The 16,231-nt window shown below is 41.2% G+C and overlaps 1 protein-coding gene across 1 annotated transcript in view; it reads right to left on the reverse strand.

Annotated features, from left to right (window-relative positions):
• The window catches only part of LOC142440134 (kinesin-like protein KIF28P), a 111,048-nt gene that overhangs the window by 57,809 nt on the left and 37,008 nt on the right, over positions 1 to 16,231 (reverse strand). The window contains exons 4-6 of the mRNA XM_075542695.1: positions 11,709 to 11,744; positions 9,198 to 9,422; positions 6,647 to 6,801 (exon numbers count right to left, since the gene is read on the reverse strand). Of these exons, the coding sequence (XP_075398810.1) occupies positions 6,647 to 6,801; positions 9,198 to 9,422; positions 11,709 to 11,744 (416 nt within the window). The remainder of the gene's footprint in view (positions 1 to 6,646; positions 6,802 to 9,197; positions 9,423 to 11,708; positions 11,745 to 16,231) is intronic.

Genomic DNA, 16,231 nt, shown 5'->3' on the forward strand with positions numbered 1-16,231 from the left:
GGCAACCCCGGATCCAAGGAACTAACACACTGAAAATGGTGGAGAGAAGCCTGGAGAGACTATGCGCTACTGTAATTGTATGCGCAGAGATGAGAGGGCACTAAGGAGACAGAGGCGGATGCTTAACAGTTCAAATATGGGTCTACAGAATATTTGAGCAGGAGGCAAGGGGCATTTATAGAGGCCTAAATACAGGTATGTACATAGGTAAATATATTTACATATGAGGATGGAGAAATGGATCTATATGCATGTGTTTATAGGTTTAGTGTTAAGGTAGCAGATGGACATTGGGCTTCCACTCAAGTACTCCCTCAATGCAAGAATTCTTTCTTCTATTAAATTGGCATTCTGTGATGCTCACCTTCCCTACACAACCGCTGAAGACAAAGCGGGTGAATAAGCAAATGTGGTGAAGAAAGCTGATGGTGCCTGGCTATAAAAAGATATAGTGTCTGGGGTCTTTAAGGCTTGAAGGTAAACAAGTGGCCATCTAGCTCAGAAGCAACAAAGCCCACATGGAAGAAGCATACCAGCCTGTGTGATCATGGGGTGTGGAAGGGACCAGGTATCAGGCATCATCAGAACAAAAAAATCATATCATAGTGAATGAGGGGGGAAGTGCAGAGTGGGGACCCAAAGCTCATTTGTAGGCCACTGGACATCCCTTTATAGAAGGGTCTCGGGGAGGAGAGGGCCAGTCAGGGTGTGATGTAGCAACGATGAAAAATACAACTTCTTCTAGTTCCTAAATGCTTCCTGCCCCCCACCCCCACCCCCACAATCATGATCCAAATTCTACCTTGCAAGTCTGGCTAGATCAGAGGTTGTACACTGGTGCAAATAGGAACTGGAGGCACAGGGAATCCAGGGCGGATGATACCTTCAAGACCAGGGGTGTGAGGGGCAATACTGGGAGGGTAGAGGGAGAGTGAGTTGGAAAGAGGGAACCAATTACAAGGATCTACATGTGACTTCCTCCTTGGGGGAAGGGCAACAGAAAAGGTGGTGAAGGGAGATGTCGGACAGTGTAAGATATGACAAAATAAAAATTTATAAATTATCAAGGGCTCATGAGGGAATGGGGGTGGGGAGCGAGGGGAAAATGAGGAGCTGATGCCAGGGGCTTAGGTGGAGAACGAATGTTTTGAGAATGATAAGGGCAATGAACGTACAAATGTGCTTTACACAATTGATGTATATATGGATTGTGATAAGAGTTGTATGAGCCCCTAATAAAATGATTATTTTTAAAAGAAAGAAAAAAATTAGCGGAACAGCCAGAGTAAATATGAATAAGAAGTAATTATCTTATTCCCACTCATTTCCAGGGGTGAAAGCCAACTTGGTATTGAAGAAAGAGGAAAGAGGAAAAAGGAAATCCTATCTGAGAGAAATCATCATAGCAAAAAGACAAGAGCAATCTCTAAAATTAACCTAGCAAAATTGGTAAAGAAACAAAGCGATGTTCTAGAAACGAAGAAATTGAATAATGGACATTTAGAAGGGCGTTTATCTAGTGCTACTGTAACAGCAACTCCACAAGTGAATGGCTTTAAACTCAAATTTAATTCCATCATAATTTAGGAGGTTAGTTGTTAGGTATCAACTCATAGTGTGTACGACAGAATGAACCCTGCCCAGTCTTGGATCATGCTTGCAATTGTTATGTTGAGCCCACTGTTGCAGGCAGTGTGGCGATCCTCTTGTTCGCTGCCCCTCAGTACCAAGCACAATGGCCTTCTCCAGGGCATGGTCTCTCCTGATAACATGTCCAAAGCACGTGAGACTAGAAATCTAAGTTCAGTTTACTGTTCTTAGGGAAAACTTCCTCTCTGTCTGGAGTCTGGAGGAAGAGCCTCATCTCCTTTCAACATCTGTGGGCCATGGGTCTTGGCATCACGCTTCCTCTGGGTCTAGATTCCTAGACAGGAACCTTAGGTCCAAAGGATGTGTTCAATGCCAGGCTCTTCTCTCTTCATGATCTTTCTCTCTCTGCTGGTTTTCCTCTTTATCTTTTGTAAGATGAAAGACGGAGCAGGCCACATCCACAGAAACCCCCTTATATTAGATCAGCGCCGTCACCAGAATAAGGGCATTGCATTCTACTCTAATCCTGAATCGTGAACATAGCATAAAACCTACTTCTCATCACCAGAACCTAACCCAGCCTTGTTAACACATAAGAGGTCAGGATTTACAAAACATTACAAAATGAAGAATTATGATATCAGATCACATACGGAGGGAAAACCATGGTCTCACCCAGTTGGCACATATTTTGGGAAGACAAAATTCAATCCATGACCAACAGGTTTAACAGTATATGAAAACCATGCTGGAGTTGGAATTCTAGACTAAGTAAGTCAGAAGCATGTGTCCAGAGTGCTGTCCAGAGACACGGAGAGAGAAAATACGTTTAAAAAAAAATTTTTTTTTAAAGGCTAAGAGATATGGAGAAAAGAGTGAGAAAGTACAAAACCGCTGAATTACCATTTCGGAAGGGGCAAAGAGGGGAAAATGAATGGCGGCAAAGTGTGAAAGATAACAACAAAGTATTTCCCCAATAAAAATCACTAATCTGCAGTTTCTAATGTCAAGCAATTCCAAACAAGATAAATAAAATAAATTCACCCTCAACGATTGCACAGTGAAGCCGGAGAACCAGTCACCTTGGAAAAAAAGAACTTAAAAACAGCTAGGAAAAAAAAAGATTATTTTGAATGGGATGGTAATTAGGCCAGCAACAGAAAACAATGGAAAGGTAGCCAAAAGCAGATGAATGAAAATATTGTTGCTCTAAAATTCTGTGCTCCACAAAAATATCTTTCAATGATGATTAAATAAAGACATTTCAAACAAATGAAGACCAAAAGTTTGCCATCAGGAGACTGTCACGGAAGGAAATGGTAAAGATGATCTTTCATAAAAGGAGATGCTGATCACACATGGCCGGGGTCCCCAGAGCCTGAAGAGACACAAAGTCTTTTGTGCCTAATTGGGGACATAGCACCAGGCATATTCTCCCCATGGTTTCCTTATAAATGTTAAGCATTTTTTCCTCCCATTAGAAGTTTAGTCTTCCAAATTTTTCTACCAACAGAAATGTACTTTCCTTCTCTGAGACATGTATGCTCCCTTCCCCCCGATCTTGACTTAAGTTTCCCATCAGGATCACTTATCACTCTGTCAATAGTATTTGTTGCTTTGCGGTGACCTTAGCAGAGTTTTGTGTGGTGGCAGTTAACTTTCCCCTGATCTCCCTTTCCCCTGATCTTGATAAGGTGAACCCTCTGGAAGTGAGGTCTTCGTTGAAGTGGTTTCTAAGACATACATATAGAGGATGCGGTCTGCTTCATGGGCATAAGTCAGGCTCTCTACCTCGTGGCTTGGCAGCCTGGGTTAATGGATGGCATGTTCTGGAAGCAGGAGCATGCTTTCATCTTGGTGTTTATCCTAATCGTAGTGGACTCATATAATATTTATCCTTTAGTGATTGACTAACTTCACTCAGCGTAAGGTTTCCAAATCCCTCCATGTCATGAGGTGTTTCATGGTTTCAATGTTGTTTGTTAAGAATGCATAGTATTCAATTATGTGCATGTACCAAAGTTGTTTTTTTTAATGCATTCTTGTATGGTTGGGAATTTGGGATGTTTTCAGCTTCTTGCTGTTGTGAACTGTGCTGCAATGAACATGGACGAGCATCTATCTATTCAGCTCCAGGGAACCCAAGTCATGTACTATAGACTACTAGGACTTTAGACCCTGTGTTTCCACGGAGCACAACATAGGCCATACCAGAAGGACTTGATGTGGAAACTCCACTAAGTGAATTAGGCTCTATCTCAAATGCCCTGTAGCCCTTGAACTTAAGGCTGAAATTACATAGGATGGAAGAAGCAGAAGACAGCTATACCAAGGGTATGGAACTGGCGGTGGACAGACTATCATAAACTTTGTACTTCAATGCCCTTCTTGTTACATTAAAATGGGTATTAATATGGTTAGCCTGGTTCTACCACTGTCAACGAACATTACTCAAAATTTTGCCTTCCACCAACCGCCATTGTTTGTGTAAATAGTGTCCAGACAGTTCCGAATTTATCTGTACGAGTGATCAATTCATGTATTTTGCTTTGTAGCCAGCCTACACTTGTATCATCTCCTCTTCTCAATGATGTTTTAAAGACTTTACCATTGGCTAAATTAATGACAAGATCAACAGAATGACCACATGCGCCAGGGGGAGGATTGCTAATGTTCTCGAACATAAAAAGGCAAAGGTGTCTCTCAAGTGAACCAAGGGTGCATATAAACCATGGCTATAGGAAGGGATTTGGGGCTCTCGCTTAATTCTAACCCAACTCTAAGAACAATCAGTTCTTACTTTGTGGCCCTGCTTGATACACACCCTAATGAAGAGATTACAGAAGATCTTGGTGCTACAAAATGTGATGAAGAAATTAGATGGTGCCTGGCTATCAGAAAGGATACTGTCTGGGGCTTTTCTTAAACAAGCAACCATCTAAGTGAGGTGTCAATTAAATCCACATGGAAGCACCGCAGTAGCTTGTGTTTTCCAAGGATTATAAATAATATAATCCAAATCCAAAGGAGGGAATGGTATCAGAGCTCAAATTGTGAACACCTGGTTTGCAGAGGTCTATGGATTACAGTAGAAACCCAAACTCCATTTGCAGCATCCACCCATAGATTGAGCCTCTAGTGCTTTCCCTCTGAACACAGTGGGTTTCTTATCATTTCAGGGGTCCTCAAACTTTTTAAACAGGGGCCCAGTTTACCGTCCCTCAGATCCGTTGGAGGGCCAGACCATAGTTAAAAAAAAAACTATGAACAAATTCCTATGCACACTGCACATATCTTATTTTGAAGTAAAAAAACAAACAGGGCAAAAACACCTGGAGGGCCGGAGAAATGTCCTCAGCAGGCCACAGTTTGAGGATGCCTGATTTACATCTTGCTATTGTTTTAGTGTTTAGTAATCTTTATGATTTTCCTCTGTTTTATTTTGATGAGGTTTATTAATTTTCTTTGAATAACTCTATAATTTATTTATTCCAAAACTTAAAGCAGTCTATTCAATCTTGAAATTGATTTGACTTCTCCATTTGGAAGTTAGTTCCTCTTTTTACTTTGTAAATTTACAAGTTGACATCTCTGGTCCCCTGTCTTCAGCCTTTCAGATGTTTAAATTTTTACTTTGGATTCTTCTGTTAATTTCAGATGCTCTCCTATTGCTGGTCCTCTTTCTGAAGGACTTCCTTTACTATATTTTATATGGGTGGTCTGGTTTTAGGACTTTCATTTCTGCTTATCTGGAAATGTCCTAATTTCTTTATTGTGTTTGTCAAACAATTTGGCTGATTGTTTTTTTTTGCTGTTTTTTCTTTCAGGATTTTTATATGCAATCCCATTCCCGTCTTGCTTGCATATTGTTTGCCAAGCAGTCCGAGCTTTGTCTTATTGGTTCTTCCTTTGTGGGTGTTTCTTTGTCTTTGATTTTTGGAACGTTTACATATGATATATCTTTTTCTTTGGGCTTCATCCTGTTTGAGGTTTGTCGAACTTCTTGAATGCCTGTCTTTTCATCTTTCGTGATGTTAGGGACGTTTTCCCCAACAACTCTTTGCCATTTTTCTCTATGCTTGTTGTGTCTTTTCGCTTTCTGGAATTCCCATTACACATGTTATTCCTCTTGATATCTTCACATAATCCATAGGCTTTATTAATTAATTTTTGTTCTTTTTTTGTCTTTGTTTCTCTAGCAGATTAGCATTGAGAGATTGGCCTTCACTAGTCCATTGATTCAATTCTCCTTTGCACTTTCAATGCATTATCTATTTCTGAAATCTTAGTATTATTCTTCTGGATTTTTATTCAATCAGTCTTTCACTCAGTTGAAGATACCTACATATTATTCTTTTGCTTTCCTTGTTAAGTATTTCCCACACCTTTTCTTTCACAGGAAAGATTTTTTTTCTGGTTCTATATTATGGTCATTTGTTTGATCCATTCTGTCTTGTTTCTTCACGGGGGCTGAAATTGTCTTGTCTCTGAGATGTTTTTGTTTCGTTATATTTAGTTGGTGATTGTAGGTTGGTGTGTTATTAGATTCTCAACATCTGTCTCTTCAAGGCAATGATACAGAAAGGGAATTTGTGCCTAGTTCTCTGTTCATATAGAGCAGTTGGTGGGGGTTTATGCTGGCATTGACCACCATCTGTCATTGATCATGTGGTATAGGTGTGAGTGGGGGCCCTCAACCAGTTGGTGGATCTGAAGGATGCTCAACCTTACTAATAATCAGGAATACCATAAAACATAATATTCCAAGCTGTGGTGTCTCTAAGGGGAAGGGCAGGAGAAGAATGCAATAGGGACACATACTTATATGTCACGGGTAATATGCTACTTCTTGGATTGGGGTAGTTTCATTTATATGTTATTTTATTTAAAATAAGATAAATCAGAGGGCAATCCATGACAGAGTTATGAACCAAGGTACCAATCAATGATAGCAATGAGCCATGAACAAAGATTGTGATTAAGCTAATTTTTTTGTACCGGAGATTTTTTTGGAGATCATGTTAATGGTAGAATTATATGTTCACTAAGTATTTACCTGATAACATTCCCTAAATTGGTTAAACTTAAGTTAACTCGCGATCCTTCCCAGAGTCTGTCACCTTCAGATCCTGAAGATTTCTGCCTTTCACTTCCTGCTAAATCCACCATATTAATAGTGGATTGTTTTGTGAGGTCTCCATCTAGGAAAACCTGTAAGGAAATATCATAGGTTAATACAATGGTAATAGGAAAAGTATATCATCAATGTAATTGATGTGTAAATGTTTCTTCTAAATGTATTCATGTTCAATAGAAGTAGAGATAATATCATAAATTAAATTTCCAACTGTATACAATGACATTTTACAGTAATCTGCTGTTGCTATTCGGTACCATTGAGTTGGTTCTGACCCATAGTGACCCAATGGATAGCAAGACAATGTCCGGTTCTAATATGTTACCAGGCCCAAATGTCTCAAGTGCCCCTTTCCACCCTTTAAAATAATTTGCAGTGCTTTATTAAATACCAATGATTCCTCCAATATTTCTATGGTCAAGAGACTTAAAATATGCAATACTATGAAATCTGCAAAATAACTATCCCAGATTGTGTGGATATGTTGTGGAAAAGACATAAATTTCAGAGTCCTCCAGCTGCCCTTGATGACTACATGGCCAAAAACAAATTACTTAGAGAGTTTTGACTTTTTCATTTGTAAGAAAGGGACAATAACATAATATTGGGATACTCTGAGGGTTAAATGTAAAATGTGTCTATATAATATGTATCAATTATTGCTAATATTACTATTATTACTACTAAACCAATAAACAAAGTATGGTGTTAAATATCTCCACTCATTATTTCAGCTAACTTCTTCTCTTGCTCCCCAAATATAAAAATTTTTAAATAGGGATAACCAATCATATGCAAAGTTTATGAACTTTACTAACAGGATCCTAATTTTAGGGAGGCATCAAGATCAAACAGCATGAGTTTTATGAGTAGACCAGGGTCTTAAAAGCTTCTGAGCAGCCATCTAATGCGCAACTATGGTCTCTGGCTGTCTGGAGGGGAGGAAGGTGAAGAGCGTCAAAGATGCATGGAAACCATTCATTCAAAGGAATACTGGACCATGTAAACCGCAGCCTCCAGCACTCCGAGACCTAAAGAACCAACTAGACCAGTGGTTCTCAACCTGTGGGTCGCCACCCCTTTGGGAATCGAATGACCCTTTCACAGGGGGTCACACGATTCATAACACTAGCAAAATTACAGTTGTGAAGTGGCAACGAAAATAATATTATGATTGGGGAGTCACCACAACATGAGGAACTGTATCAAAGGGCCACAGCATTAGGAAGGTTAAGAACCACTGAACTAGACCATACTGGCTACCCCTCCTAACTGCTTTAAATGGGATCACAATAGGCAGCCATGAAAAGATCAGGAGGAAAACGTGGAACACAACTCAAAGTAATGAAAAAAAGCCAGGTTTAATGGTTTGGTAGAGATTGATGGAATCCTTATGACTATGACACCTTTCAACCTTAGACCCTGAAATTGAACTCATCTCTGTGGTTCAACTTTCAGCTTGACAATAGGCAGGCCTATAAAGTGAAGCATAATATCAGGGAGGTACATACACCAACCATTCTCGATCAAAAGGGTAGCATTTGCCCAGGGATAAAGCTCAGAGGGCAGGAAGGGTGAAGGAAATAGTAAACAGTGGGGAAGTAACTGAGTGCTGTGATATTGTGGACATTTCTATCAATGTCAAGAATCAAAAGTGTGTATGAACTGTTGAATGGAAAGCCAATTTGTTCTGGAAAGTTTCATGCAAATCACAATAAAGGATTTTAAAAAGTATAGAATGTATTCTAGTGTATCAAAAATTCTTTTTAATGGATAGTTACATGAAATATTAGGTTTCAAATCACTTACCCTGGTGTCTAAGTATCCTAAATGAATTTCAGTGTCTAGTGGTCCCCTAGGATCATGTACCTGAAAGCTAGCCATTGTTATACTGACAATACACAGAAGGACTACTCATAAAATCTTTCTTGATAAATCAGTCACGCTCATATCTTCAGGATTTTTCTTATTTATAAAATTGGGGTAAAAAATTATCCCTCAAAGCATGGAAATTGCTCGAGGAAAATCAGTCCTTAGTGTTGTGGGCCACTCTGGGATGTCGTAGAAATTATTGCCACTGCACCTTCAACAGTGGCTCATGTAGGCCAGGTGAGGACATAGCGTCAGGGCCAGGGCTGCAGAACAAGAGCAGGTTCCTCACATTCCCAGTTTCTGACCTTCTGTTCAGTGGGTTACATCTTGGGATGTGAACCACAAGGTCAGCACTTGGAAAGAGTTACAGTCTGGGAAACCCACAGGGCCCACTCTACCTTCTCCTGTAGAGTCACTGTGAGTTCGCATCGACTTGTCAGCAGTGAAGGAATTTTTAACTTATCGGATGCTTGGAAGTAGACACTTTAATTCATAAATTACATCTAAAAGGATTTCAAAGGACTCACCAGTCCACTAAACCCCTCAAGACACTCTTCTTGCAGGGGCGTGGAGACAACCATCTTTACCTGAATCTCACCTGCTTAAACTGAATGGTGATGACCATATGGGATCGGCTGCTGCTGGCATTCATGTTGGTTGAAGCTGTTGTTCTTATTTTTGTTCCTTGCTCCATCAACCTTTCAATTTGCGCATAGCTCGAACAAGGCACTGACTTGAGACCATCCACATAAAAGCCTAGCTGTGGATCTTCCCTGACTTTCAGTACAGCAGGCTTCTTGTTTCTAGACAATAAATCTCGTACCTGTGGGAAAAAAACAACGAATCCTATAAACTGAAGGCAGGGGTATCTGTTTCCTTCACAGCTTTATCTCTTCCTAGAAAATATTAGCCATTCAATACATATTCATTAAATTCATCCATTGTAGGAATGCATGAATGTTAGATTTCTGTAGGCTAAAAATAAGGTACAGAGAGTATTTGAGTTTATCAAAGATTTTTATTAATGGAGAGTTACATGCACTGATTTCAAATAATTTACCTTGGTATACAACTATCCTAAATGTACGTCACTGTATAGTAGTTCCCTAGGCTCATGTCTCTGAAAGCTGGTCATCATTATGCAGACACCCAGAAAACCCCATCATCTAGCCAAGTAAGAAATAAGGCAATGACAAACAAGAAGATAGGAATGTCTGTTGCAATTAGTGAAGTTGGAAGACTTTTAAAAAATCAATAAATGCAGCTTTATTATTTTCAAGTACTTCAAGAACTCCTATCAGATTTTGAATTCCTTTAGGACGAGGCCTCTCCTACTTACTCTACTCCTCATCCCACACTCTTCCCTGCCCCCCAGAACCCATAAGCATTCCTCAGCACTCACTCTGACTTCTCTGCCCACCCAGGGCTAGTTACTCTTCTCTGCATCTTTCTTTTCGCCCTTCAAAAAAGAATAGGTGCAATTGAGTCAACTTCAATGCCTGGCAGCCCCAGGAGTGTCAGAGATACCTCTGGGTGGACTCAAATCTTGAGCCTCTCAGTTAACAGCTGAGCATGTTGTTTGCACCTGTTTGCAGCTGAGCATGTTGTTTGTCTGGAGCCTCCCATCCGTCGGACAGCGCATATACCATTGCATTGTTATCTGGAGTATATGTTATGTCTTCCATGGCAGGAATCATGTCTTAAGTGTTGTACACTGTGAAGTCATTCCCCAATTCATGGTGGCTCCATGCACATTGAGACAATACTGCTGCCTCATTCTGCACCAGCCCCATGATTGGTTGGGTATTGAGCTGTTCTGACCCATAACGTTTTTACTGGCTAATATTTAGAAGTAAAGTGCCAGACTTTCTGCCTATTTTGCCGGTCTGGACACACTGCTGAAAACTATTCCATGTCACAGCAACACGCAATCCTCCACTGACAGACAGGTGTGGCTGTGCATCAGGTGCATGTCTGGGAATCGCACTTGTGTTTCCCCAATATTTATTTAGAAATGATTAAAGTGCAGGGCTTGGAGTGGCGCATGGGATTGTATAAGGAAATATTAGCATATCCTCTCTGTCCATAAGAAACTTACAAGTATAGATAGATTTGCCCATTTATCCATTTAGCACCCATTCTAGATCAAATATTGTGCTAAGTGCTACTGACTGAAAGAGGCTCAAAAGAATGCCCTATATGTTTTGGAGATAAGAATATGTAAATAAAAATTTTAAATACAAAGTAATCAGTATAAAAGGTAAAGGCAAAATGGGGATAAAATGACTGATTATCTAATATTTGCTGGGTACTGTGTTAATTCTTTCAAATTTTGTAGCTCTTAAGTGTTTTAATTCTCCATTTTACAAATGAGGAAACTGAGGCTCTGAGGTTAGATCATCTCAGAAAGACGCATCGCTAGTCCACGGGAGCCTGGAGTGTGAAAGCGGATTCTTTCTCTGACTCCAAGAATGGGCCAGCTCTAGCTTGTGAGCCGATCCTGGCCTCCCCCTGCTTCCATACGAATGACCCTCAAACTAGGAATGAATTTTTATATTTTTAAATGTTTGGGTGGGGCTGGAATCATGACACAATGAAACGATGACATGCAAGTTTCAGTGTTTATATACAAAGTTTGATGGGCACAGCATCACACTCATTCATCCACACTGTCTTTGGCGGTTTGGGGCCTCTCTGAGCAGAGTTGAGTCGTTGTGACACAAAGCACATGGCTCTCAAAGCCTAGAGCAAACATTGGCTCGTTTTTTACAGAAAAAGTAAACATGCTGGCTGAAATAAACTGTCTCAGGAGATAAAAATGTGCTGGCATTAGAGCGAGCTCCTGAAATGCAGTGGTTTCAAAAGGGCAGGTAAAGTCGGGAGGGGACAGCAGTCAGGTGAATGAAGAGCGTGCTTTGGAAGGAGGAAAAGCCTGTGTGGCTGAACCACAGGTGTGAAGACAAAGGACATAAACTGAGGCTGGGGAGCAGGAAAGCGCCAGAGGGCCAAGGCCAGGCGAGAGACTTGGGATAGGTGATGTGACCACGTGGCTTCCACGAAGCTGTAGAGTCACCCATAACTGTGTGTCAGAGACCACACTCACTGTTACCTGCTCATTGTAAATTTCCAGCATGCTGAATGTAACCTGTGTAGAGAAGAACATAAGGTGAAACAACGTCCTCTTGAAGCAATCATCCTGGGTGGGGCTGGGGGTGGGGGGTAGGGGTGGGGAGTGATACAGAAACACTATAAATGTCCAACAAATAGAAAAGCTAAAATTCAAAATAGTGAAGTTATATTTCACATGAAATATCAAGTTCTCAAATCATTTTAATGATATGCAGGAAATTCTCAATAAGAATTTAAAACGGAGCCAAAATAGTATGTAAATGTGTGTGTATGTGTTTGTGCTCAAATTGGCACAGAAAAAAGTTACCTATTGCTCACCTCTCAATCCCAACATGCGCTGAGAAAAGACTCTTTTTTAGAAGACTGGTCTTCACTGTGCTTTGGGGATGCTTCTCACCAAGCTTACATCTCCTAAACAGGAAAACAGAGGCCCTCCTCTGGGGAAATGGACTGAATACCTGTAGTCAGAAAAGGCCTTACAACAGTGGCATTTTGCCGCACAACCACCCTATAATGCAGTGCATCTTCTCAGCCAAGTCTCAGGTCTGCAAGTCTCAGGTCTGCAGAGCGTCAGGTCTTTGTAGGCTACCATGGAGTCAGCTTTGGACACCTCGTAGAACATAGTAGAACTGCCCGGAAGGTTTCCTAGGCTGTACTCTTAATGGAAGCTGATCAGCAGGTCTTTCTCCCACAAAACTGGTGGGTTTGAACAAGGAATCTTTCGTGCAGCAGCCAAGAGTTTAACCATTGCTCACTGGCTCCAGAGTGTCTTCTATTCTGAGTGAATGGCCAAGCAATAGCGGACAAGGAAAGCCTTCAAAATAAACAAAGGAATTGAGACAAACCACTAGGGGGGTGCGGAGCGTGGGAGGGGGGAAGAAGGCAACAATAAAAAGACAACGCAGAGTGGAATGAAATATTTTACATTAAAAAAAAACCGGCACTGCAGACACATGTGACCTTCTCTAGCTTCACAAGCAGGAACAGGATCAAAGTGAACATCCCCACTGAGTCCTCTAAGGCGGAGGCCAGACTCGCCAGCATCCTCCAAAGTCTGTACTAGTTCCATCATCCATTGCAATGGCCACACAGAAGTCATGGACAATACTCATGGAGTTTATTAGGTGAGATTGGGCAGGGGAACAAACGGAGAGACCTGGACCAGAGACAGACTCAAAAATCATTCCCTTGTATAATGGAATGGGTGATAACGTAGAGGAATTCTGATAAGCTGGGCCATCTCTCTTAATGAAGTCTTTAATAAGCGGCTCCATCTTCAAACGGAAGTTCTAGGAGTCTCATGGCCCCAGGAAACCTTTATAAAGCCAGGGAGGCAGGTGCTGGTGGGAAGCTGGTATTTCAGCTGTATTGGTTGTATGGCTACCTCCTCCAGCTCTCCAGCATCGCCTCCATGGCTAGCTAGAGTAAATCCTTCTCTTGGCAAAGATAAGAACCTAATTCCAGTAACATTAGGGAAACAACACGTTACATTTCTGGACAGAGTTCATGCCTACACTCAGGCTGCTCTCTGACTCGTCCTCAGGTCTCTTGGACTGCTTGTCTCTGCCCTACCTTGACAAGTGTAATCAAGTTATTTAGCTCCACCTCACTCCACCAGGAAGACGTAGCTCAAAGGTCACAGCTTTCTTGCTCCATGGGTTGGTCAGCATAGCTCTTCTAAGTGCCTGGAAGCACAACACGCCATCCACAAACCTGAAGGTGCTCAGCTCTCTCCATCTATAGGTCAGGAAGCCCAACACATGATCTCTTGCCAGTCTCTGGTTCCTTGGCTTCTGCTGCTGCTGCTACTCGCTGTCCTTGCTATCTCCCAGGTTTTAGACCTGTGTCCTGAGTCTAGGAGGTTCCCTGAACAGAGACTCTGGGTCCAAAGAATGCACTCTAATCCCTTGAGGTAGTTAGTTTATTGTGCCCACCTGGCCAAAAGACACATGTGGGATTAATTGAAGGGCTGAGAGATAAATGGCTCAACGAGCCTCGCCTTTCTTGTCTCTTGCTCTTTGATCATCGGACCAGTGTGCGGCTGCCTTGCTTGTTCTGTGCCTCAATTTGCAAGCTACACTACCTGTGGGACACCTAACCCATAGACTGTATCGCTGTAATTTGAGGTTCCTTTAAGACCTGCTTCACCACACCATTGGAATTTATATCTCTTGAGCTGGAGACTGTCAGACCCTGTCATCTGGCTGACTGTTGGTGACCTACCTTGCTGTTTGCTGCCTGTGCCCAGATAGCCTGAATTGATCTACAGAGAACTACCCAGCGGCCTCAAGACTTGAAGGGCTGCCAGTGTCTCACAGCTGTCTCATGGGAGTGAGTTGCCCTGAGCCATTTGTACTGCTTTATAATTTAATTATCTGTTTATTTCTTATGTTATATATCTATCTATCTATCTGCATAAATATATATCTAATTATTAGCGTTCTGGATTTGTTTCTTTAGAGAACCCTGTCTAATACATCCCTTTTCTTCTTTTCTACCTCTGACTCATTTGAAGCCTGGAAGGAGGGTTCCATAAACTTTGGTTTCACCGTTCTATCCCTACTTAGATGCCATGAACCTTATTTGCATTTTCAGAAAGCTGCACCAGCCCCTTAGTGGACCACTAGCACCTCATTTGCAGAGTTGTAAAAAGAGCTAATAGTTTAATTGGTTGGTTCACTGAAGCATCCATAGACTACATTAAGTCAAGTTGAATCACCAGACCTGTAGAAGTTTTCCAAAGGGTTAGGGGGATTTGCATGTTAGAGTGGATTTATGAGGATAAAAACATGGATACCCTCTTAACCACCACAGTGAGGAACAAATTTGTGAAAGGAGCCCCAGAATCCTTGAAGACTGCTGTGATGCTATTGATTTAGGGAAGCGAGATTGATAGGGGGAGCTGCCCTGATTGAATGGAGACACTTAATTACAACGGGGCTTCTTGGGGCCCATGATGGCAGCGCTTAACAGACAGAAACAAGATGGGTGTGGTTACCACAATAGGCAACAGAGTCAAAGTAGTCATCAGTATGGTCTGACTCATGTGGGTTTATGGCGTTGGCTACTTGGGCATGAGGGAAATAAATGGGAAACCTGCAAAATATTTGCTTGACTTGTGCGAGAGGAAGAATTCTAGGTCAAGTGAATTGACATTCCATAATGGAGAAAGCTGTATCTGGAATCCTGACAATTCCTTAGGATCTCTGTTGGTACTACCATGCCATGTGATATAAGTAAATAGCAAACGATAGCAACACAATTCCAGCATGGCTACTCACGGACCAGACCCTTTAGAAATGACGGTTTGAGTAACCACCCAGACAAAGAACCACAGGCAGTGATGGTGCTTGCTGATCTCAAAGGGAATGTGGAGTGGTGAGTGGAAGAAGGTTGTTTTAAGTACCAGCTTTAGCTGTTACGATCAGCTGCAGAAATGAGGAGTATAATTGTTACATGTCTTCCTTCTATGTAAGCATCAAATACTTTTGTTTCGTTCACTTATAAAATATAAGATATACATAGAACCAGCGCATTTTAAGTTGTATGTGTTAGTTTACATCATGTGAGGTAAAGGTGTGATTTTATAATTGTTTTTATTTAGAAATTATTGACTTAGAAATTAGTTTCTGCTTTATATAAATATAGTTTTATATAAATAATCTTAATTTTTAAAATATATCATTTAATATAATTGAATTTTAAAGTAATTAAAAACCATTCAATAAAATTAATGGTTTTAGGAGAAGTGTGGTATAGTGGTTACGCATTGAGCTGTGATGTGCATAGTCGGCAGTTTGAAACCACCAGTAGCTCCTCAGGAGAAAGACTGGTCTTTCTACTCCTGTAGACAGTGGCAGTCTCTAAAACCCAAGACGAGTCACCATTCACTCAATGGCAATGAATGCAGGTGCCACGTTGACAAGGAGCGACCTGTGATAGTTAAGGTTTTGTATCACCTTGGCTGAGCCAGGATTCTAAGTGGTTTTGCACTCACTGCCTAGTAAGACCCTGAGATAATATTTCCTTGAGGGTGTGACCAGTTTCCAAGGCAAGTAGGCACAATGAAAAATTTTCTTCAGATGTCTGCTTCTGAGGAGTGACGTTAACATGGCAATATAGTTAGACATCCTATGCCATCCTTCTACAGCAAAGACTTGAAATACCAAGTGAGATTAGAGACAGATGATAATCCTGGACCCCCGAGTTCCAACTGAAAGGACAAAGAATTAGATCAAACATTGACTGGAAGAATAAAGCAAGCAAAATCAATGAACAAGGAGATATTCAAAGTGGAAGTACCTTCCCAGCTGGCCTGGTGCAGCCTGGCCATTTTGAATCACTGCAAGCAGCATTGCCAGAGGAAGTACACAGAAAGGCAACTGCCAAGAATTCACGATGTTGCCAATTAGACAGGGACACAGTATAGACAAATCCAGTGTGAAACAAACAATCTTGTCTATAGTACCCAGCCACATTTGTCACACCACCACCTCACCCACT

This window comes from Tenrec ecaudatus, chromosome 1 (assembly GCF_050624435.1).
Source record: "Tenrec ecaudatus isolate mTenEca1 chromosome 1, mTenEca1.hap1, whole genome shotgun sequence".
NCBI classification, from domain to species: domain Eukaryota; kingdom Metazoa; phylum Chordata; class Mammalia; order Afrosoricida; family Tenrecidae; genus Tenrec; species Tenrec ecaudatus.